The 25,615-nt window shown below is 43.4% G+C and overlaps 2 protein-coding genes across 2 annotated transcripts in view; one reads left to right on the top strand and one right to left on the bottom strand.

Moving 5' to 3' along the window:
• Window positions 1–18,426, bottom strand: part of RAD54B (RAD54 homolog B) — a 170,980-nt gene extending 152,554 nt beyond the window's left edge. Inside the window, exons 1-3 of the mRNA XM_073631973.1 lie at window positions 18,312–18,426; window positions 13,175–13,314; window positions 1,121–1,268 (exon numbers count right to left, since the gene is read on the bottom strand). Of these exons, the coding sequence (XP_073488074.1) occupies window positions 1,121–1,268; window positions 13,175–13,303 (277 nt within the window). The 5' untranslated portion in view covers window positions 13,304–13,314; window positions 18,312–18,426. The remainder of the gene's footprint in view (window positions 1–1,120; window positions 1,269–13,174; window positions 13,315–18,311) is intronic.
• Window positions 18,427–22,911: 4,485 nt separating this feature from the next.
• Window positions 22,912–25,615, top strand: part of LOC141145365 (RING finger protein 151-like) — a 65,768-nt gene continuing 63,064 nt past the window's right edge. The window contains exons 1-2 of the mRNA XM_073631976.1: window positions 22,912–23,214; window positions 24,344–24,557. Coding sequence (XP_073488077.1) covers window positions 24,352–24,557 — 206 coding nt within the window. The 5' untranslated portion in view covers window positions 22,912–23,214; window positions 24,344–24,351. The remainder of the gene's footprint in view (window positions 23,215–24,343; window positions 24,558–25,615) is intronic.

The following is a 25,615-nucleotide window of genomic DNA, read 5'->3' on the forward strand; positions in this document are numbered from 1 at the left end:
CCACAACAATGAGGAACCATTTCTTCGACTGATACCAATGAGGCGGGCGCTATTCCTACTACCAACAAGTCTGAGACATTTTCTACTCCTACTGATGCTGGGGCATTTTCTACTCTCATTGGCCAGAGTCCGGTCCTCCTAAAGTCTTAGGGGCATTAAACTAGTCCTTTGTTTTATAAAATTTGGAGACCCCTGCTATAGGAGGAGAGAGACGAGAGGCATGACATTTTTTAAATACATGTTTTTCTTACGTAAATTGAATACATTTCCAAGGGGGCTCAGCATCACTTATTCCCTCGCCTGTGCTCCTGGGAAATGTGAGTCCTCATTTCCCAGGAGTCAGTGGGCAGTACTGTGAGCAAAAATCCGTTATTTCCCGACAGGAAATGACACGATTTAAGGCGGATCACATCTATGTTGCCATAACAACGGGGCGGAACCTTCCTCCGTCGCAGCCCATTGTCATGGCAACTTTCTAAAAAATTTGCTGCCAAGGCCGATGGAGCATCGCGCATGCACGAGATCGAGAAGTGCATGCTGGTTGCCCAGATTGCACCTCTCCATCGCAAATCCAGGAAGTGGTTGAGATTGGGCTTCACATGCCCACAATCATCATGGCAACGGCCAGAAGAGGATTTTCCAAATAGAAAGTATAAAAAAATATATAAAATTAAGATCCACTAGCAAACATATATAAAAGTTTATTGGAATTATTAATGCATTATGATGGGATGCCAGAAAAAAAAAAAATTCTGTGGCCGGAACTCCGCTTTAAGATATTACAAGTATTCTGTATAGAGACCAGGGGGTTGGTTTGCTAAGGAAAATAGGCAGTTCACTTTTGCAAGGGAATTTTCCTCAGAACTTGGCGATTGTGGTAAGATTTCACTTTGCAAAGAAAACACAATCATGTGTAAGGAAAAAAATGCATTTTTATAACTTGCCTGAAAATGAAAACTAATGCAGCCACCACATCTAGGGGCTGATAAGCTATAACATATTACATTTTTGTTTTTAGGTTTAGATACACTTTATGGAAGTTGACTACAACTGCTTAAGACACTAAGATTGCCACACTAATCACTGTTAGGACTGGTGAGACTACTAATGCTGATCATACCTGTAAGTGGTTTAAACCTTGCAACAGCAGTAACCGCAGGCCTGCAATCCTGGTTTTTGGACACTGAAAGTTCCTCGACTGCTTTGGAATCTGCATTTACACCGCAGGTTCTTGCAGGGACTCCAGAAGGCAAATTGTCAATCTTGGGCTTTAACAAAAAACAAAATTAATTATTTCTGTGTTTGCATTTTCATTTTATTACAATATGTATATATTGTCAGTGACACAGAATCAAGAAAATCTTTTTTACAAAAGAAAAAAAAAAAAGAATGTGCAGTAAACCAATAATACAGGCAGCTTAAAGGGATTGTAAAGTCTCATTTTTTTTTTTTATACAAATAACAAACATGTTATACTTGCCTGCTCTGTGTAATAGTTTTGCACAGAGCAGCCCGGATCCTCCTCTTCTCGGGTGTGTCTTCTGTGATCCTGGCCCCTCCCTCCTGTTGAGTGCCCCTAACGCAAGCGGCTTGCTATGGGGGCTCCCGAGCCGAGTCACAGCTCCGTGTGTCCATTCAGACACGAAGCCCCGATCCGCCCCCCCTCTCTCTCCTGATTGGCTAGCTGACTTTGATTGACCACAGGGGGAGCCAATTGCGCCACTCCTGTGTCTCAGCCAATCAGGAGGGAGAATCTCAGACGGCTGAGACACCAAGTATTTGAGGGGGGCTGCTGCACACAGAAGGTTTTTTATCTTAATGCATTAGAATGCATTAAGATAAAAAACCTTCTGCCTTTACAACTTTAACTACTTCGCCTCTTTAGACATACTACATAACAGGCATGAGCTTGTTATTGTTTTGATCAGCTGGCTCTCGGCTGTCATGTCAAAGTGAGGGGGGGGGTGGCGCCCTTCCCTCCAATAGACCCCCAACCCAGGAGTTGTTAGCCCCCTTGTCATAGTAGTAAAGTAAAATGAAAATTTTAAAAATGAGTCGTAACCCCTATCACCCGGCACACACCCACAAGTGTAAACACGCGCAAAGGGGGCACACTTGTATGTAGACCCTGATTGCACACCTCTCTTATGTGAGAGCAATAATTCTAGGGCAATCATTTAGTTTGGTATCTATTTACTTGATGTAACCTCTTCTTTTAAATTTTACCAAAATTTTGTGTATTATATTGACTGTTTGCAGCAATTTTATAGCCACAAATGTTGATATAAACATGTTTGCAAAAATGAAAAAAAATTGCTCTCAAGGGGAACTGATTTTGGCAGGATGATGCAACCTAGGATGTCAAACGCAGCTGTAAATGAACTCTGAATTGCTTCACAAGAGTCCAAGGCCCCTTTCACATGGGCGCTGCCGTATTGCGGAATCCGAATGCTCTGCGGGGGATCGCTCCTCTGATCCCCGCCAAGCAAGTGGATGACAGGTCCGTCTCCGTTCACTGTGCAAAGCGGAGATGGTAACAGTCCCACTCTCCTCTATGGGGAAATGGGGTGAAAACGGACCGCTTGTCCGTTTTCATCCGATCCGCCAGATGGATCGAAAATAGGGCCACCATCCGTCTGTTTTTTGTGGGCAGGATCCGACAGCGGCGAATGTCAGCGGACATCCGCCGCTCCATAGAGGAGAGTGCAAGGTTCGATCAGGTCTGCCTGAAAAACGAACAGGCGGACCTGATCGGACAGCCCGTGTGAAAGGGGTATAAAATTGATCTCTAATGCAAACGAAATGCACTTGAAAGTAAGCCGCATTTGCCAATCCACACACAAAAATGTCTGTACAAAAATTCTTGTCAGAACATTCTCCTAGAAAGTTCTTTCTTGCCATCGAATCAACTATTTTTGTTTGAAAGCCCTTAAATTTTATTCACATCTACCATTTAAATATAACCACAGACTTATGAAAGCAGAAGTAAAGTAAAAATCTAACAGCTTACAAGCAGCCAGGCTATCGAAGAAGAGGCATGCACTGTATCATCTACAATAAATACATTTAAACCATTCAACCTGCTCTCTGTTTCACAGGTCCAAATCACATGACAAGTTGCACCCTATTGCCGGCAACTGAACTGTTCAGATTGCTGAGACATTGATTTTGCGGTCCCGCACCAATTTGAAAAAAAAAGTTCCTGCACTGTTTTTTGCGATTTCAGGTGCAACATGCATAGACATGTGTGCATGAAATTGCACAGATGTCAGCCAAGTCGCAACAACATGCACCTTTAAAATCGTGCAGTTTTAAGTGAAGTCACACAATTTCAAGGCCGCATGCAGTGTGAGTTTTCCCATGTAGTGGGGCTGTTCCCGACCAGCACGGTTTAGCTGCTCTTTTTTGTCTAGGGCATGGGTCTCTAAACTATGGCCTGGGGGCCAGATGTAACCCTTTGCTTGCTTTTATCAGGTCCTTGGAGTATTATTCCCCCCAGTGTCAACAACAGTGCGGCACTGTTCCTCCCACGACCCCAACAATGGGGCACTATTCCTCCCACCAACGATGGCGCACTATTCCTCCCACCGACACCAACAATGGGACACTATTCCTCCCACTGACACTAACAAGGACACTATTGTTGGTGTCAGTGTCCCCCACATAGATTCTTGCAAACAGGACTTCCTTTGGCTTTCTTTCAACCAAGGCTTTCTTCTTGCCACTCTTCCATAAAGGTCAGATTTGTGGAGTGCATGCGTAATAGTTACAACTTTATCCCTGACCTGTCTGGTGTGTTCCTTGGCCTTCATGATGCAATTTGTTCACTAAGGTTCTCTAACAAACCTCTGAGGACTTCACTGAACAGCTGTATTTATACTGAGATTAAATTACACACAGGTTCGACTCTATTTACTAATTAGTTGACTTCTGAAGGCAATTTGTTCCGCTAGAATTTAGTTAAGGGTATCATAGTAAAAAGGGGCTAAATACAAATGCATGTCAAACTTTTCAGATATTTATTTTTGAAAATCATTTATCATTCCTTCCACTTCACAATTACGTGCCACTTTGTGTTGATCTATCACATAAAATCCCAATAAAATACATTTACGTTTTTGGTTGTAACATGACAAAATGTAGAATATTTCAAGGGGTATGAATACTTTTTCAAGGTACTGTATATAGCTTTCTGATTGCCCCTGGATAAAACAAGCAGTTAACCCATACTGTACAGGCACAGGCCTACTGCATGGGCGAAAAAAAAAACAATTTCTAGAGTACAGCATGAGTAGACAAGCTAATAAGTCAATGAACGTATACTTCAGTACTCTTGTTGTCACTGATCCAAAACAATATATGCAGATCAAGAGTTTGTACTTCAATTGCTGCCCTCTTGTTACAACTCAACATGGGAAAGCAGACCCTGCACTAGAAAGCAAGGTCCACTCATTACATCAGGGCTCTCACCACCTTTCTAATTTACCATGTAATGAATGGTGGTTCCAGGCCCCCTTTTCAGTGCAGAAGGAATGAAAAAATGGGCTTGCTAGTGCCTTCATTTTTGATTCCCACAGCAGCGGCTGCGAGATTACCACACTTGGAACAGCTAATGCTACAGTATGGAACCCTCTGTGCAGGCTGAGGATCAAGTAAATTCAGGCAACCATGGCACCAGCGGGACAAATTCAGGCAACCATGGCACCAGCGGGACAAATTCAGGCAACCATGGCACCAGCGGGACAAATTCAGGCAACCATGGCACCAGCGGGACAAATTCAGGCAACCATGGCACCAGCGGGACAAATTCAGGCAACCATGGCACCAGCGGGACAAATTCAAGCAACCATGGCACCAGCGGGACAAATTCAAGCAACCATGGCACCAGCGGGACAAATTCAGGCAACCATGCCACCAGCGGGACAAGACAACCATGCCACCAGCGGGACAAATTCAGGCAACCATGCCACCAGCGGGACAAATTCAGGCAACCATGCCACCAGCGGGACAAATTAAGACAACCATGCCACCAGCGGGACAGAGGTAAGCTGGAGGGCTGCAGTATTATTTTACTGCAGGGCAGTGTTGGGCTCTCCCTTTCTAGGGTTTTTTAGAGGAAGCTTAGATGTCCTATCCGATTCCCATTCTTGGTTTCCTTTAGGTCAAAGCCTAAGAGTGGCCATTCCAAAAAAGATGTGCTATTTATGCTCTAAGTTGGGAAGCTTCTGACCGAAGCCTATGTGTCAGCCTTGCATTCTAATCGGTTTCCTGATGCACAGGCTGAAATTTGGGAAAGAAGGAGTAGATATGGCGCTGTTCCAGATCTGGTGAATTCAGGTGTGTGCTGCTCCCTAGATTGGGAGGAATGTAATGGGTGAGGAAAGAGATGTGGGTGATACCTATTCCTATGTGTATTATACTCAAAAATCCATATAGAGATTAGTGTGAAACCTTGTTGTATGAGTGTCAAGTTGTATACCTAATACAATAAAGTGCAATGTGTATGGCACCAACTTCCATGAATAAATTAATTGATAAAATTGTGACATAAAGTGCAAGTTCCTTAATTATTATGTATCAACCGTATAAACAATATAAACAAAGTAAATTAAAGTGCTGGTGTGAATAAACAAGTAAACATCTGATTAGTAGGTGCTATTGTGCCAGTGAATGAGTCCGTTTAAATTCTGGTGAACTGTTCAATGAATAAATCCTTGGTGCGTGTCTTATTCGTGCTCTTATAATGACTGCACTCATCAGATCCTTCACCACCTCTTGGGGTTTCACACCTCCACAGTATATGCCACTGTGGAGCACCGTAAGATATCTCCGACCTTAATGTAAACTCTGAGAGGATTCCATTATGCAAAGAGAAAAGGGAGCCCACATAGCGTAATACTGTAAAAAAACTCGTTTATTGGGCAAACGTTTAAAAGGTACTCACATTCAGTAAGGGTAAAAAAAGCCTATATTGCTGACACAAGCCTCTGAAATTTGCTACATGGGTGGCCCTGCCGCCACCATCATGCCTGACATCTTTTGATTGAAAAATTAAAGAGACTGGCTGGAAAATAGCCAGCAAACATCGACTACATCCAGTCAGATGCAGTTGCTGTTCAGGTATTCTGACAGCTGCTGGTGCTGGCTATCAGAATACAATAGCCATTCCTCTAGTGAGGAAATCCAGCAGAAAGAAACTTCCTCTACTTTAAAGTAAGTGGTAGCGGGGGGGGGGGGGGGGGGGGGGTGACTCTGTTAGCATAGTGATGCTAATATCTCCCTAATAAGGGGAATGCAGGACAGGATACTATATATTAAAGGGTTAAACTTTCTTAGATGATGTGGATGACTGTAAGGGCTATTTAGTAGTCACTTGACATTCAGTGGATAGTGTCTGCATATTCACATGTATCAGAACATTAGAGAGGATCAAGATTTTGGTCTTTCCCAGTTCTCTATATGCTCACACAATCTATTGATCAGTTTAATCTGTAATTGTTTCTATTAGCTGATGCCTGGGTGTGGTGGCTTCATGTTCGTCTCGCCTTCCTGACTGCATAGGATACAACCTCCAGGCTATTAATACAACCCAGAGCTTGCAGCTATTTCACTTCCGTTTGGCTTAAAAAGCTCTATGGTGTATGTATTATATACCAGAGCAGGGCTTGTTAAGGCCAAATTGATAAAGCCTCTCAATTCTTGGTGAGGGCCTCATTAGCTGAAAAGTTATGGGCTTCACTCAATTGAGCCGCTGTACTAACTATCCGACATTAGTACAGTGATCTCCCCTGCTGTGCTAGTGTTCTGACAGGGGGAGGGTCGTGAGGGCTCCACCCAACCAGAACACTCCAGTCAGCATTCTCAGCTATTGGCTGAGAGCGCTGACCGGGAGCTAATCGGCACACCTTTTTCAGTCGTGCTCCTTTGACAGGAGTCGGCAGGTCTCTGTCAACCGACTGCAGTACACACGGGCCAAATTTTATCCGGTTTCTATTGAACCGGCCGATGCTGCCCAACATTCGGCCCATCTGTACTAGGCTTAACACAGGATTGTCATAAACCTGTTTGTTCTTTGTCTTATTTTTTTAATAAATTACAGAGAAATTATGTTGGCATGCAGGTGTGGTAATGCAGCAGGGGGGCTTCATTAGTGATGGAAAAATATTTTGCAATATTGTTGTGCTATACAAAAAGGTCACAGCATAGGGTTTGGCAGCAGGGGTTTCCAGCACATTTTAAAGTACCATTAAACCTTTGTTTTTTAATTTAAAAAAAAGCGAACAAATATGGTATACTTACCTGCTCTGTGTAATGGTTTTGGATAGAGCAGCTCCGATCGCCCTTTTCTGGGGTCCCCCGCCAGTGCTCCAGGCCCCTCCTCCTGATTAATATTTTTGCGTTTTTTGCCAGCATTTAGCAGTGTATAGCACAGTGTGTAAGCTACGTTTAGTAGCATTAAGGAGCGGAGCCACTGGCGTCCTTAAAAACTTGACATCTGCACAATAGCCGAATGACGGCTACAGAGTGGACCTGAATTTCTGGGAGGCCGTCACATGACGGCCTCCCCTGTGCATGCGCCCTGCAGGGCGCACGCTGTGATCACTGAGTCACTGAGACTCGGGTGATCACCGATCCGAGTAAGGGGCCGGTCCCAGCCCCTTACCATGTGATCAGCTGTCAGCCAATGACAGCTGATCACATGATCAAAACAAAAGCTCTGTGATCGTTTTTTTTTTTTCTCCTCACGCTGACAGCGTGAGGAGAAAAAAAAGCCGATCACCGGCTTATCAGCAAGGGACATCGGCCCCGAAGAGGAAGAGGCAATTCTGCCTCATGTGTGTTACCAGTACCCCCTGCCAGTGCCATCTGCCAGTGCCCACAGTGCCACCTATCAATGCCCATGAGTGCCACCTATCAATGCCCACCAGTGGTGCCAATCAGTGCCACCTAGCAGTGCTGCCTATCAGTGTAACCGATCAGTGCCCATAATTGCCACCCATCAGTGCCCATCACTGCCACCTATCGGTGCCCATCAGTGTCGCCTCATCAGCGTACAACAAAGAAGGAGAAAAATTACCTTTTTTTAAATTTTATAACAAAAATATAAAAATTTTTTTTTTTTTTAATTCGGTCTTTTTACATTTTTTTAACAAAAAATAAAAACCCAGAGGTGATCAAACACCACCAAAAGAAAGCTCTATTAGTGAGAAAAAAAAATGATAAAAATTTCATTTGGGTACAGTGTTGTATGACTGCGCAATTGTCATTCAAAGTGCGTCAGCGCTGAAAGCTGAAAATTGGTCTGGATAGGAGGGGGGTTTAAGTGCCCAGTAAGCAAGTGGTTAAAGCGGAGTTCCACCCAAATGTGGAACTTCCGCTTTAAGGAGTCCTAACCCCCTGACATGCCACATTTGTAGGGTCGAAACAATTAATCGATTAATAAAATATTTGTCAACTATTTTCATAATCGATTAATCGGCCAGCTGATTAGTTGGTCTGCATACAGAATGCATTATTTGTTTACATGTCAGAAGACAGTGCAGCACACATACAGCTCAGTACACTGTCCATACATAAGTAAGTGCCTGAGAACATGTGAGAATGTGTGAGGAGCAATGCCTCATGGGGCATGTAGTCCTGGGCAGGAAGTGAGTGGTTTTTACCTTGCTATAGGGTATAACGATTAGAGAATCAAACAAACGTTCTTAAAATTACATTTTTTTTTTTGAAGAAAGACATTGTTTTTGTATGGCCAGCATATAATATATTACAGATCTGTGTGAAAATTAGCAAAACAGTATTTAATTTTTTTTTTTTCTTAAAATAAAAAGTTTGATGTCTGAGTCTGATGATATTTACCAGATTTAACCTCTACTATATACTGTATATCTCCTCTAATAGTATATACTGTATATCTCCTCTAATAGTATATCTTTTCTGTCTGGTATTCTCAGAGTGGATTAGAGATTTTGCACCCTAACCATATATAGCTGGTTATTTATATTTACCTCTACATAGAGATATTTAAAAATAAATTGTTTTTTTTTTTAAACTTTACACATTAATTAAAGTATACACCACACTTTTTTTAAGGTTATTAGCCGATTATCGAAACAATAAATCGGCCAACGAATTGATTATGAAAATAATCCTTAGTTGCAGCCCTAAACATTTGGCATGTCATTTTTTTTGGGGGGGGGTGAGCACCTAGTTTTGACCGTTACCCAGCTCCCACTTCCGCCTGCGCCGCCTAGGCGACTTCTCCTCTCCTTCTTTCTCCCTGCAGTCCCAGAAGATTGCTAGGCCATTCAGAACAGCGTAGCATGCACTCAGCTGTGAAGCTGGGTGCCCACACTAGTGATGCCGGCGTAGAAGAGAGGCGGAGAAAGAACCGAGGCTTCGGGTGGGTACATCACTGGACCGTGGGAGAGGCGAGTGTATTTATTAAAAGACAGCAGCTACACTTTTTGTAGCTGCTGACTTTTAATAAACTGAAAAACTAGTGGAACTCTGCTTTAACAACCAGTGAATAGCTTGTTATTAAAAAGCGTGCCAGGAAGCTGGCCGCTGCGTCCCTTACAACAGATAACTCATTGGTTGTCAGCGGGGAACCCACTGAATGTTAAAAACAAAACAAAACAAAAAAAAACACCACCAGTTGCCAGCAATGAAAAAAAAAAAAAAAAAAAGTGAAAAAAACAGCATGGGAGATCACCATAAAATCCATACCTGACTGAAGTGATTGTAAAGGCTCCTTTTTTTTTTCCTATGAAAATAACAAACGTTATACTTACCTGCTCTGTGCAAAACCAATATCAAAGGGTGACCCTTTGAAGTCACGTGTGCAGTGACGCAACACGTCAGGGAAGAGTCAGGTGTCGTCACTTCCGGTCGCGGCCGAGACCGGAAGTACTCTTACTGTTGTCGGATCGTTGGGATTCTAAATATAAGTTACTACGTTTGTTTATAAATACATTTTTGTGAAATACTGCATGATGGAGCCATCCCTCTTTATTTCATGCCCTCACCGCACCTGATGAGCCTGAAGCCATCTTCCAAAATACCGTTATTGCTGTGGCGATCCCTGGAGGTCGATTGATTGTGGGGATCCTGCTTCTACTCCTTACTAAAGTTCGACCCGTAGGGGTCTTCATTTGAGGTGAGAGGCTGGGGGAAACGAGTGGCGCACTTCCGATGGTGATAGTTATTGGATGAAGTGGACACCGATCAAATATATTGCACATGCACTTTTCATATGTGTGAACTGGTATATGGAGATCTGCTCCCTTCTCATTGGAGTTTGATTGCACCTTTTGGACATTGCACTTTATTATGTTACATGCACTTTATGAGATGATTGTACTTATTAGAGTGTATTAATCACATCTGTGTTATCCATTTGCATTTTATGAACTATATTGCACTTTATATTGCTAGCACTTATGCTTTTTTGAAGATTTATCATGCATAGTGGTCTTACACTTGTTGTTGCAAGCACATTCCTGTCAGTTGCTGACAGTTCGTGTGTTATATATATTTACTTTTTTTTTTTTGTTTGTTTATTCTATCCTAGTTAGCGCCACATACCTTCTTATATACAATACTTATTTCTGTGTGGGAACACTTTTATATGTTGGCGGCTTCTCACATCCTTTATATTTACATTTATATCTGTTTTTACCATTCATAGTAAGTTTGGTTTTGCGCATTAGTTCACCCCCCTTTTTTTACAGGTTTTAGGGATGCACCGAAATTTTGCCGGCTATAAAAAAAAAAAAAAAAATGCCGAAAATTGTGTTTTTGGTACATTGCCGAAAGGAAAATATTGCCGATAATGGAGCCGAAAATGGGGCAGGGTATCCTTCATTTTCATCCTTCATTTTCAGTACCAAAATTTCCATTTGGTGCACCCCTAGCAGGTTTGCCTAAAGGGAGCCCACACCTCCCTAAAAGGTATAGGGATGCATGGGACACTCAGCAAGGGAACAATGACAGCTAAAGGTATCCCGTGCCTGCCCACACCAATTCACAAACTGCGCAAACAAACAACAACCACCCCAACCTATAACTAACCTTTGCAGAAAAGAAGCACATAGAAGGGCAGCGCACATCAAAAAACAAACAAAAATTCCTAGCTCACTTACCAGCCAGCCTGCAACAAAACCGAATTGAACCTGTATAACATGAGATCCTTGCTGCAAAGGCTAGGTTATAGGGTGGGTTGGTTGCCATTTGTTTGCAGTTTGTGAATTGTTGTGGGCAGGCACCTTCAGCTGCCACTGTGCCCTTGCTGGGTGTCCCATGCATCCCTATGCCTTTCAGGGGTGGAATCCCTTCAGGCAAACCTGCTCTAACTATATCTAACTGCTATAGATCTGTTCCATTTTGGGGGATTATAGAGTTAGGACCACATTAACCTGGGGTGCCTTGATGTGGCCACTGCGGCTTACACATATGTTTGCAAATGTGTGCGACTAAACCCCTTGTTTTTAGCGTGAACTGTTAGACAGGGCCAGGGTTGCAGGCTAGCTGGCAAGTGAGCTGGGAAATTTTGATTGTTTTTGAAGTCTTATAAGTTGTCAGCAGTATTAGCCTATTCTACAGGAGTTTTAGTTATATCATTAACTGCAACAAATACCTGAATTTGCTCCTTGCGACCAATGTGATCATTTCTATAACCCTTTCACTGCCACATGATTCTATTTTTCTCTTCCACATAAACATGCACATTATGGACTTTCAATAAAAACCCCTCAAACCATAAAATTTAAAATCTGAAAGAAAAGTACATACACAATAGTATTGAGAACATTGTTTTTGTATGTCCCACGATTCACGCATAAATGTTGATCAAAGTCAAATATCTAGTAATTTATACTGTACATTACAGATATTTTTAATGCACACAGACACACTGAGCCTGATAAACTATCAGCAGTGTTTTGGTGTTCAGATTACATTTTTACTAATTCAGGTAAAACAAAATGTTCCAAATGAATGTGACGTGCGTCAGAAATAAGAAAATCCCACTGGCAGTAATTCTATTGGAACCTTCTGTCCCCCTCTTCTTTTCTCAAAGAAACCGAAAATTGCTTGTACAATAGTAGCAACACCCTCAACTAATAGACAAGTAATTTAATAAATAATATTGAATGAAGTCATACTTTTTGACTAATGCATGAGACTCACTGGTGAAAACAGACAGATCCAAACTTCACCCATCATGACAGGCAGCGTTAGTAAACCTTCAAAGACTGGGTCCCTATAATAGGGGTTCCACTCCTTTGGACCTGTATAGCACCCCTCAGGAGCACCTTTAGGTAATGTAGCATGACCAAAAAGAGTCCTGGTTCCTGGGGTCCAGCCCTCAAAAGAGAGGAATACAGGCAAAACCTTGTTCTTCTATGCGAGGCCCGGGTACCATCCTGTGGCCTCAGTGGCTTGGATGGATCCGGTCTATGGAGGAATTTAAATGCAGCATGGATCCCTCCTGGAGCTCCTCAGAGCACATCTTCACTCGTGACCAACACCTTAGACACTGGCAAAAAAACTGAGGTACTGCTGGAAGGAGGAGGTGTTATATAAGGGAATGAACTTCCTGTATTGGGTATACCAGTGTCCAATCACCTGAAGGTGGCCCATAACCCATTAAGTTATTACTTAGGCTCTGTGTCCCATGATGTATGATAAAGAAATAAAATTAAAAAAAATATATTTCTAGGCTCAAATTTGCGTGCTTGTAAAGTAGTTTAAAACGAAGACACTAAAAACTGAAAAATTAAAAGTCTTTACAGCTCTTATCTTTAGATTAAAACTGAAACAAAATGTCCTATAATTACTTTTCTGCCTCTGACAAGCATACGTATATAGAATAGCATTGCAACCACAATCTATGGATCATGGGTGCAATGCACAGGTTCCTGCAGACTATTCCTCCAGCCCCAGATGAATATGGAAGTATGGACCTGCGGTTATGGAGCTGGAGGAAGTAATCAATGGACTACAAGCTTGGTGTCATTAAACTTGTGTTCCATGCTTGGTGGGGGGCTGCAGAATGGCACCCTGTTACACCGTAATATGGGTGTGGCATGAAAGGTGGAATTAGCATTCATGGGTGCTTTTCAAAAAAATGAAGGTAAGGTGAAGAATGCACAAGCATAGAACACATATTTACCTTTAACAACGTAGTCAAGCTTTCGGTTGTCTTATCAGAGAAGGAGTTATGTTTAACAGGTGGTATAAAACAAGGCTTTTTTGCAGGATTCCCCAGCAACTGCTGACTTGGAGCTGCTGATCTTCTCATTTTGTGCTCACCTAGAGGAAGAGACACAACCAAGTGTAAGTATAATACATGTTAACTGTCAGATTGAAGAATACCTGTCATGAGAAAAATACAGGAGCTGCATCTGCTGATCTTCATCTGAAAATGCAGGTTCCTGGCCATCATTCTCATCCTCCATTTCAAAGCTATTGGAGTCACAGACCTGGAAAACGTATGCAGATCAGGTATTCTGACTTCACTTTGATGCTTTCCGCTACATACTAATTTTAGGTTTGTTATACAAAGTAGTGAAGGATTAGATTTGTACAGTACTGTATCTCACAAAAGTGAGTACATCCCTCACATTTTTGTAAATATTTTATTATATCTTTTCATGTGACAACACTGAAGAAATGACACTTTGCTACAATGTAAAGTAGTGAGTGTACAGCTTGTATAACAGTGTAAATTTGCTGTGCCATCAAAATAACTCAACACACAGTCATTAATGTCTAAACCGCTGGCAACAAAAGTTACATCCCTAAGGGAAAATGCCCAAATTGGGCCCAATTAGCAATTTTCCCTCCCCAGTGGTGTTATCGCTCTCACTCTCTTATATTGGTCAATGAAAGTTCAACATGACATCTCATGGCAAAGAACTCGCTGAGGATCTGAAAAAAAGAATTGTTGCTCTAAATAAAGATGACCTAGGCTATAAGAGGATTGCCAAGACCCTGAAACTGAGCTGCAGCACGGTGGCCAAGACCATACAGCGGTTTAACAGGACAGGTTCCACTCAGAACAGGCCTCTCCATGGTCGACCAAAGAAGTTGAGCACATGTGCTCAGTGTCATATCCAGAGGTTGTCTCTGGGAAATAGAAGTATGAGTGCTACCAGCATTGCTGGAGAGGTTGAAGGGGTGGGGGGTCAGCCTGTCAGTGCTCAGACCATACGCCGCACACTGCATCAAATTGGTCTGCATGGCTGTCGTCCCAGAAGGAAGCCTCTTCTAAAGATGATGCACATGAAAGCCCACAAACAGTTTGCTGAAGACAAGCAGACTAAGGACATGGGTTACTGGAACCTCCTGTCTTATGAGACCAAGATAAACTTATTTGGTTCAGATGGTGTCAAGTGTGTGTGGCAGCAACCAGGTGATGAGTACAAAGACAAGTGTGTTTTGCCTACAGTCAAGCATGGTGATGGGAGTGTCATGGTCTGGGGCTGCATGAGTGCTGCCAGCACTGGGGAGCTACAGTTCGTTGAGGGAACCATGAATGCCAACATGTACTGTGACATACTGAAGCAGAGCATGACCCCCCCCCCTTTGGAGACTGGGCCGCGGGGCAGTATTCCAATATAATGACCCCAAACAAACCTCTAAGACGACCACTGCCTTGCTAAAGAAGCTGAGGGTAAAGGTGATGGACTGGCCAAGCATGTCTCCAGACCTAAACCCTATTGAGAATCTGTGGGGCATCCTCAAACGGAAGGTGGAGGAGCGCAAAGTCTCCAACATCCACCAGCTCTGTGATGTTGTCATGGAGGAGTGGAAGAGGACTCCAGTGACAACCTGGGAAGTTCTGGTGAACTCCATGACACCAATGATGGGGCACGATTGATCACATGGTTAAAGAGCCGTGGACTCTTTACAGAGATCGGGGTCTCGCTGTGTCCTAGCAACATGGTGCAGCCGCGATCGATGCACGCCCATTGCCGGTGTCCCGGCATCCAATTCGCAATAGCAGGAGATTTGGACCGGCTCTCTATGGAGCCTCTCTATGGAGCCGGTTCACATATTTCCGGTGCGGTTCCAGTGCGAATTTGCACGGGAGTCCTGTGCGTCTCTTAGTTCGTTTCAGGTCTGAATTCAGCCAAAACTTCAGGCTGAAATCAGAGCCGAAACGGAGAACGGGGATACACCAGACCCCTGCTGGGAGCCGCATGTGGCGATGGTGTGAATCCAGCCTTAGCGCTTGAAAAATCCTCTGCTAAGCGCCTGAAAACTGCTTCCCATTCATTCCAGTGTGACTTTTCACACTTGGGCGGTGCACTTGAGGGACATTCGGAGAAGTCCTGCAAGCAGCATCTTTGGGGTGGGTTGTGAGTGCTGTATTTAGCGCTCCCAAAACACCCTGCCCTTTGGAATGAATGGGCAGCGCTTTCAAAGCACCTGAAAAGCGTCGCAAAACGAGAGTTTTTAACCCTTCGTTTGGGGTTAAAAGCGCTCCGCTAGCAGCCGAAAAGGGGCGCAAAAGCATTGCTTAAACATCGCTAGCGTGCCGCTACAACGAGCTGCGCTTTAGCGCTAACAGCCGAAGCTTTCAGTGTGAAAGCAGTCTTAAAAAACACCTGTAATTTTAGATCCATCATAGCAGTACCTGTTGGCGGGCATCCACTCATCTGCTGCCGCCATGTCCCTCACCTTGTTGTATCACCAGCCGTCCCATTAAAGTGAATAGGACTGTCGGTGAGTCAACAGCGGGTCAGAGGAGGAGCCTCTGTGGGACAGAAATGACAGTTGCTCATGGCAATGGTGAGGCTGCAGATGGGCACTGACCCTTATTTTGATTCACAGTTCTTTATTTAAAATTTATGGGTTTTTTTTCCTGAAACTCCCCTCTTAAACAGAAGGTGTGTGTTATACGCCAATAAATACGGTATATACAAATAACACACCCGAGTTCATCTCTTCACAAACACACCCACAAAGGCAAGAGAATTCTTGTTGGGCGATGTATTAGTGCTCAGACGAACACACTTATGCTGCGTACACACGGTCAGAATTTCCAACAACAAATGTTCGATGAAAGCTTGTTGTCGGAAATTCTGACCGTGTGTAGGCTCCATCGGACATTTGTTGTCGGAATTTCCGACAACAAAAATTTGAGAGCTGGTCCTCCAATTTTCCGACAGCAAAATCCGTTGTCGGAAATTCTGATCGTGTGTACACAATTCCAAAGCACAAAATTCCACACATGCTCGGAATCAAGCAGAAGAGCCGCACTGGCTATTGAACTTCATTTTTCTCGTCTCGTTGTACGTCACCGCGTTCTTGACATTCGGAATTTCTGACAACATTTGTGCGATCCTGTGTATGCAAGACAAGTTTGAGCCAACATCCGTCGGAAATAAATCCAGGATTTTGTTGTCGGAATGTTTGATCGTCTGTACACAGCATTAGAGTGAATTTTAATGCTTCAAAGAATGTCAGGCCAAATGGTCGGCCCTCACGCATGTTCACTTCATCAAATCTGGCCCTCTTTGAAAAAAGTTTGGACACCCCTGATTTAAATGGACTTAATTTAAATCAAATCCACCCTGCCCCACTGACTTCAATGCAAAAACACCTGTCAATAGCAATCCTATGTGAATACTTATCTCCGCATGGCACTCTATCACTTGCGAGTCTAGAACGCACCGCTACAAATTCGCACAGGACCCTTTTGTCGTAATGACAATCAAAGCACAATGCCTGTGAATCGCATCTGTGTGAACCACCTCAGTAGGAACACATAGTATCTAGCCTGTCATGCAAATCTGTGGGTTTGAAAACGCACGTGTATGAACCAGGGCGGCTCCATTCACATCTGAGCGTCTTGGGATCGTGGCAGAATCTCTGCAATTCTGCCCGCCATCGCAAAACACAGATTCAGGTGCCATTATTTTCCATGGCACCTAAAAAGTGGTGTGGTTTTGTCGTGATTGTCGTGTGGCAAATCGCATCTTGTGAAGCTTGTTGCCCAAAAAAAACAACAACAAAAAAAACAAAAAAAAAACAAAACTCCTGCTCCTTTTTGGGTGTCAAGCTTCATGCAATGTGATTGCACAGCGTTTTAGGTGCCACTGAAAAGAAATAATGACACCTGAACCTGCGCTTGCGATCCCAAAGCGCCTGGGTGTGAATGGAGCCACTCTGGTTCATACAGATGTGATTCTGGATGCGTTTTCAAACTCACAGATTCTCATGACAGGCTAGATATTATGTGTTCTTATTGAAGTGGTTCACACAGATGCGATTCACAAGCATTGCGCTTTGAGCGCGAGTTTGCATAGTGCAACAATGGCGGCTAAATTGCACCACGTTTTAGGTGTCATTGAAAATAGAGGCACCTGAACCTGCGCTTTATCGCTGAATTGCAGCGATTCTGCCGCAATCCCAAAACGCGCAGGTGTGAATGGGGCCTAACGGAGCGGAGCTTCCTCCTATAACCGGTTATTTTTTGTCATTCTTTCTGGCCAAGCCTATAACCCCGTTACGTCAGATTATTGGCTGTCCGCTCTGCTGTAAGTTAGGGTTAGGGGGTGCAAATTACTTGCCTTGCCCCGGGCGCTGACAACACACGCTATGCAAAAGAAAAAACTGGCTCCTAAGGATGAGCTCCGGCGTGTTCGCATGCTGAACGTGCAGAGCCCACCAGGAAGTCGGCACTGAGTTGCGCTAATCACAGGCGGTGAGACATTTCCCCGATCTCTGCAGCCGCACATTGGGAAATGTCTCACTGCCTGTGATTAGCGCAGCGCTGTGCCGACTTCCTGGCGGGCTCGGCACGTGGAGTGTGCGAACACGCCGGAGCTCATCCTTACTCCTGACTTTTTTAGCTGGTTTCTAGATTCAAAGCAAGCCCTGATTTAAGGGTCAATTCACACCAGAAACTGTGCGTTTCTGCACACGCAGTGAAATGCGTTTTTATGTGCATTTGCGGTGTATTTTTCCTAAGCTTGCATTTGCTTGAGGTCACTTCTGTCTTCTTTGGGCTTTTACGCGCACCACATTGCATTTTCATACATCTACAGGCTTTTGCGCACGTTTCTGTGCATTTGCAGTGTGGAAAAAGTGTGACAACACCCTCTGATCTCATTGAGTGACCACTCTACTTCCTGTAGAGGGAACAGGTTGTCACCTTGTGAGGGAAGTGATGGCAGAACTGTGTCACAATGTCTAAAATCCCCTACAGGGGTACAGAGGAGACATTCTGCAACTAGCCTGACTGTGTGCTGCTGTCATCATATGAAAAGCCTGGCAGTGCCCCCCTATGTCTACTGTACCTGCTGTGTCCCCCTGCTTCTGTCATATTCTCCTCTCAGGTGATGGCGGTAAAATCATTCAGTAATACTTCATACTGAAACAACTGTAGTCACGTGATCCACTAAACTCAGCACTAGGGGAGGAAAATGATTCAGAGAACTGACAGGAAGTGTCTGCAGCAACGGACTCCGGTGGCCATGTTTGTTTAGCCCATTTCATGATAAAACAGTAAAGAATTTACTAATACTAACTGAGGAAGCCCGAATCTGAAGCAGTTGTACATAGCAACCAGTCATCTTCTAGCTTTCATTTTCAAAGCTTAACTGTACAAACCAGAAGCTGATTAGTTGCTCCAGATTCTGTCAGTTTCAATTTTTAGAAAATTCCCCGTCTAGCAGTCTTCCTTGATCTTTTTAACACAAAAGGACTCTTTAAATATTTTTTTATTCAACAAAAAAGTTTTACCCAAAGGTGGGACTTTAAATGGCCCTTTGAAAACTGTGAAGATAAAAAATATATTTATAATTTAATAGTACAAAAACTCTGTGTATACAGTATCTCACAAAAGTGAGTACACCCCTCACATTTTTGTAAATATTTTATTATATCTTTTCATGTGACAACACTGAAGAAATGACACTTTGCTACAATGTAAAGTAGTGAGTGTACAGATTGTATAACAGTGTAAATTTGCTGTCCCCTCAAAATACCTCAACACACAGCCATTAATGTCTAAACCGCTGGCAACAAAACTGAGTACACCCCTAAGTGAAAATGTGCAAATTGCATAGCTCCCAACTGTCCCTGATTTGGAGTAATGTCCCTCATTCCACCTCATTTGTCCCTCATTTTGGTCTGATCCATATAGTTGTATATAAAATGCACTTTTTATCTTTCAAAAAGTGTTTTCCAGTGCTAAACCTTTCATCCAATTTCTAAATTGCTGCATTTGTACATTTTAAAAGCTAATATAAAGGAATAGTAGTGGTAAAAAAAGTCCTTGTGGATTTCATTAACCTTTTTTTTTTTTTTTGGTTAATTCTCCTTTAAGGGGGTGTGGCAGGGGGCGTGTCCTATGCCTACATACATTTGTTAGTAGATGTCCCTCATTCCCATCTCAAAATGTTGGGAGGTATGAAATTGGGCCCAATTAGCCATTTCCCCTCCCCGGTGTCATGTGACTCTTTAGTGTTACAAGGTCTCAGGTGTGAAAGGGGAGCAGGTGTGTTAAATTTGGTGTTATCGCTCTCACTCTCTCATACTGGTCACTGGAAGTTCAACATGGCACCTCATGGCAAAGAACGCTGAGGATCTGAAAAAAGAATTGTTGCTCTACATAAAGATGGCCTAGGCTATAAGAAGATTGACAAGACCCTGAAACTGATCTGTAGCACGGTGGCCAAGACCATACAGCGGTTTAACAGGATGGGTTCCACTCAGAACAGGCCTCATCATGGTCGACCAAAGAAGTTGAGTGCACATGCTCAGCGTCATATCCAGAGGTTGTCTTTGGGAAATAGACATATGAGTGCTGCCAGCATTGCTGCAGAGGTTAAAGGGGTGGGGGGGTCAGCCTGTCAGTCCTCAGACCATACGCCGCACACTGCATCAAATTTGTCTGCATGGCTGTCGTCCCAGAAGGAAGCCTCTTCTAAAGATGATGCACAAGAAAGCCCACAAACAGTTTTCTGAAGACAAGCAGACTAAGGACATGGATTACTGGAACCACGTCCTGTGGACTGATGAGACCAAGATAAACTTATTTCGTTCAGATGGTGTCAAGCATGTGGGGCGGCAACCAGGTGAGGAGTACAAAGACAAGTGTATCTTGCCTACAGTTATGCATGGTGGTTGGAGTGTCATAGTTTGGGGCTGCATGAGTGCTGCCAGCACTGGGGAGCTACAGTTCATTGAAGAAACCATGAATGCCAACATGTACTGTTACATACTGAAGCAGAGCATGATCTCCTCTCTTTGGAGAATGGGCTGCAGGGCGGTAATTCCAACATGATAACAACCTCAAACACACCTCCAAGATAACCACTGTCTTGCTACAGAAGCTAAGGTTAAAGGTGATGTCTCCAGACCTAAACCCTATTGAGCATCTGTGGGGCATCCTCAAATGGAAGGTGGAGGAGCGCAAGATCTCTAACACCCACCAGCTCCGTGATGTCATCATGGAGGAGTGGAAGAGGACTCCAGTGGCAACCTGTGAAGCTCTGGTGAACTCCATGCCCAAGAGGGTTAAGGCAATGCTGGAAAATTATGGTGGCCACACAAAATATTGACACCTTAAGCCCAATGTGGACATTTTCACTTAGGGGTGTACTCACTTTTGTTGCCAGCGGTTTAGACATTAATGGCTGTGTGTTGAGTTATTTTGAGGGGACAGCAATTTACACTGTTATACAAGCTGTACACTCACTACTTTACATTGTAGCAAAGTGTCATATCTTCAGTGTTGTCACATGAAAAGATATAATAAAATATTTACAAAAATGTGAGGGGTGTACTCACTTTTGTGAGATACTGTATATATATATATCTTCATCAGTAATTTTTTGTTTAAGTATTTTCTAGGTTGGCCATACACGCAAAGATTTCCTACATTCAGCCTGAGGGATAAGCAAATTAAATAAAACAGCATAAATGGATGAATCTCCTATAGTTGGAGCCCACGGCTCTCAGTATACCTGAACAGTGATGCCACCTCGTTGCCTGCAGACACTTATTAGCCGACAGTTTTCAGCCAGGCTCCTACCAACAAGTTTTCTGAGTCAGATGGTGCCAGTAGGGCCATCCACAGCTATAATTTCAGATGATTCAACATGAAAACAAAATTCAATCTGTGTATGGCCAGCTTTAGTTATAGATATAAGAATAAATAAAACAATAAGGATGTGGTGTATTTAGCGTATTTGACACCCAGGTATGCTCTGTACATCAAAATTATTTTCAGTAATAAAAATGAAACAAAACATTTTAATATGATAGCCAGAAAAAAACAGACAGTGAAAATTGTAGTGTTCCCTCACATTGGTGGTCAGTGGGCAGAACGCGACTTACATTGGTGGCCAGTGGAACCCTGGCTTCACCTTTTTCTAAGGTCTCTGGGCCACCTCCTCTGCAATGTCCAAGAACCTTCCCCAAGGTCCACTGACCTCCGTAATTGCCAGTGGGTGCGCAAATAAGATAGGGATAGAACCCACATTGGTTGAGGAGAGAGTAGGGGTAGCATTAGGGAGCGGTACCTAAGAGTAAGAGTCTTCCACTGCCAGATGACTGCAGGGAAATTTGAGGATCTCAGTGTGAATAAGCTATAGCCCCCTGCTCATAGGTGTGCGCAGCCTATTGCATTAGGGTGTGCATCTCAAAGCTCCAACACATATGCGTTTGACATATTTACCGACCTCTTCTCCGCTCTCCATCCTGAAACAATGGGAGGAAGGGGGAGAAAGGGAGCACATGATAGACCCAGGCAACAGAAGGAAGAGGATCAGGGAAATGAGGGGTGTTGGGGGTGGCATATATTAGTACCAATCCCCTATAATTTTCCTCATGTGGCAGATGAATGTTGACAAAAGGGAGAGGAGAAGCCTACTTTTAGCTGCTGCAGGAGGAAAATACAGATCGGTTCTACTAAATTCCACCCACGCCACTTCTCCTGTCCAGGTTCTGAGGGTCGGCAAGGAAGGGTTGTGGTTTACCTGTCACCTGCCCACCACTGACAGGTTGCCAACCCCAGGATTAGGGTGTGCCCAGGCACACCTGGCACACCCCTTGCGCACGCCTATGCTCCTGCTACAGGAGCTCCTCTGGCCTTCTGTGGTATGTAAGGGACTGACATTTTATTGTGGATAAACAGTGCCCTTTTCTGCCTGAAGAAGTGTATGACCTGCAACATATGTAGTGCCACTTCTGTAAATTGCTTTATTTCTGTGAACAGTCAATTTCTACAATATAGACAAAGTTTAAGTGGAACTTCACCCAAAAGGGGAAGGTAAAGGCTTGCCTTGAAATGAAGCCCTGCAGCAGCACGCTGTCACCACTTCAGAGGCTTCCATCATCATGCAGTCTTCCTTCCGGGTTCGCAGGCTGTGGCCGCTTGAATGGCGTGCGGGAGTCGGGGCCGCTGCACAGAGCTCTGAAGGAACGGTACAGGTATGCCATTTCTTCAGAGGGCATGTTTAGGAGATATTAATTTAACCTACGGGCAAGCTTAATTATATGCTTACCTGTAGGTAAAAAAAAAAAAAAAAATAGAGTTTACTACCACTTTAAATGATATTACATTTACATCTTTATGTATCCATGTGTGTTTACTCAGTTCTCAGATACACTGGTCAGGGCGCACCTAAACCCTATGTGCTGCAGGGTCCACTCTGCTGGGAATTGTTTAGGTTGCTATGTCCACTGAGCTGGGCATGGTGTATGTGTCAGCTCCTTCAGACTGGGGGTCGATTGGTTAATACTGTGTGAGTTTCGTGCAGTGGTATATGTTTCACCGCAGCAGAGAATGAGATGAATTGTGCTATTGTAAAAAGTTTGAGAGAATATGTCATTGTTCTAAAATAAACTGTATTAATTAAAATTAAATAGGCCATGTTCTGTCGCTTGTGTGCAAAGTTCTATTGATGTTAATGTAGGTTTTTTTTGTTGGTCTCTGTTGACCGGCATTTTAGTATTTTACTATCCAGGGATTCATTTTCCAAGCGAAGAGTGGCGTATTGTTTACATAGCTCGGAGGGTGACTGTCTGAACACTAGAGAGCTGTCTCTTAGGAAACCCAACAAGTGATTCTCTCTCTTTGTCATTACAATGAAGGAAGGGAATAAAACTCCAGGAGGACTCATCAGTCGAACATTGCTGAAACTCATTCTCTAAATTCACATCAGCATTTCTGCCTCGTTCTGCTGCCTCTAGGTAAGTGTTGCCAAACACCAATTTCATAATATATTGGCCAGCTTTTATGTAATTACCATGCTATTAATAACACAATAAAATTCACCTTTAGAGGATATACAGTAGGTGATTGAAGATGTAGAAATAAAGTCAGTTGTATTTGTTGGTTGGGGCTGAACAAATTCCAGGATTGGGTAACCAATGCTCCTAAACACTTTTAAGCTGGGGCTATTTAGGGCCTTTTCTATTGTTATAAGTTGAATTTTAGGTTCCCTGAGTCCAAAAAAAATTCTTTCTGATTTGCTGGGCTGGATGGCATTCATTTACAAGTCCTCTATGTACAAATTAATATGGGATGTATTATCTAGAATGTTCATGAAGGATTATGGTCATCCAGGTTATGGGATCTAGTAGTAGAAGCAAATCAAACACAAGTGGGCTTGCTGGTTGCTCTATAAAATCTTTCAGTGTTCATCTACCCATCAACCTACACACTTTATGGATGCATCCTCCTTTCCTACATAGTGATGAACAGTTGCAATGCCTTTTTTTTAATGTTATTTTTGATGAGAGAATGCAGTTGACAATGAAGAAAGCTGCGATATTTGGTCATTTTAATAGTAAAGTTTAGGGTTGGATTAGCGGTAATGGATCTAAGGATGACAATTAAGTGGTACTTGGATGGATGGTGGATTGGTCTGCTATCCAGCAATTACCAAACTCTTTTTGATGTGATTAGTTTTCTGTCTTAGTGCATAAGTGGTAAGCTGGGTCTGTCTCATTTTAATTATTTAGCAGTTGTTTTTGGGCTCTTACTTACACCAAGTGTGAATGGAACCTTAGACAGTTGTCAAACTCTGTTGAAAGATTTGTCTTTACCTCTTGTTCTGATGACAATTGTAAAATTTTAGGTTTTTCTTTGGTAATGGTCACTCAGCCAAACAGAATAGTTGAATCTACCCAGTGTAACACAAAGAGCAGTAAAAACATGACAGTGCTTCTAATCTTTCCTCACTCCATTAAAAAAAAAAAAAATGTTGGCTGTACATACACTTTAATGCAAAGGAAACAAACAGACCTGATAGATAGGTGGGTAGAGAACTGTGAATTCTGTACAGCCTTTTATCACTTTAAGCCATTTTCCTTTCAGGCACAGCTATGGGTTACGATATTGAGCGTTTCCTGGGATATGTGAATGATGGCCTCCTGTGTTGTATCTGTCGGGATGTACTGGAAGATCCTTTACAAGCACCCTGTGAGCATGCATTCTGTGCAGCCTGTATTCATGGATGGCTGGTTCACCACAACAACTGTCCTGAAGACAGACAGACACTGGCTGTTTCTGAACTCAGACCCCTACACAGGTAAGTGCCACACACTTTCCAGTTCAGACATTACCCTGCAGGACTGGACTGAGACCAGCATTCCAGAACAGATATGTGAGCGACCAACCTTTTCTAAGGCCAATAGAATAATGAGGTATGTTTTATGTGTAGCACCCTCTACCATAGGTAGGCGCTAGAGTGAGGATTTTGTCAGGGAAACTGCCAGTGCAGGTAAATTTGGGCTTGCTTTAAGCTAGGCCTGTCTGTTTTGATCTGGGGGCAGGGAGTGGTTAGTGCAGCAGTGGGTGTGACCACCTGTGCTCTAGTTCTGAGGCGCCTCCCCTGCTTCCAGGGAGAATGTTCTGGAGGAGGGGCAGGGCCTAGGACTGGAGCATACCTCCCAATCTTTTGAAAGAGGAATGAGGGACACCTATCAGCAAAAGTATGCAGGAACAGGACACACCCCCTGCCACACCCCCTTAATTGTAAAAAAAAAACAAGATTTGTTAACCCCTTAAATGCTTTTTTTACCACTAAAACCCTTTTATATTGGCTTTTGGAATTTACAAATGCAGCAATTTAAAAATCAGATGAAAGGTTTAGCACTGGAAAACACTTTTTGAGAGATAAAAAGTGCATGTTATATACAACTATATAGATCAAATCAAAATGAGGGACAAATGAGGAGGAATGAGGGACAGAGGGACATTGCTCCAAATCAGGGACAGCCCCATGAAATCAGGGACAGTTGGGACCTATGCTGGAGTGGCAGGAAGCTCATGTGAGGAGCCCTGACCAATCCCCAACTGGAATTGGCAGGGGGCAGGCCTCCCATATAAGCTGAGGTAACAGGCCACTGGGAGGAGTTGTCGGCCAGGAGACGTGGAGTACTAGGCAGCAGCAGGGGGGGTGGGAGGCCTAGCGGAGGAACCCAGGAGAGCTGGGAGGAGCTTCATTCTTACATGGTCATAGATGAAGGAGCTTCATCCTTACACGGTCATGAATGAAGTGTTCTGGAACAGAGGGGTTGGAGAAGCTGCCGGAAAGTATGTCAAGTGAAAGTTCTCCATCATGGACTCGGGGCAGAAGAAGGTCGG

This window comes from Aquarana catesbeiana, linkage group LG05 (assembly GCF_042186555.1).
Source record: "Aquarana catesbeiana isolate 2022-GZ linkage group LG05, ASM4218655v1, whole genome shotgun sequence".
Lineage (NCBI taxonomy): Eukaryota > Metazoa > Chordata > Amphibia > Anura > Ranidae > Aquarana > Aquarana catesbeiana.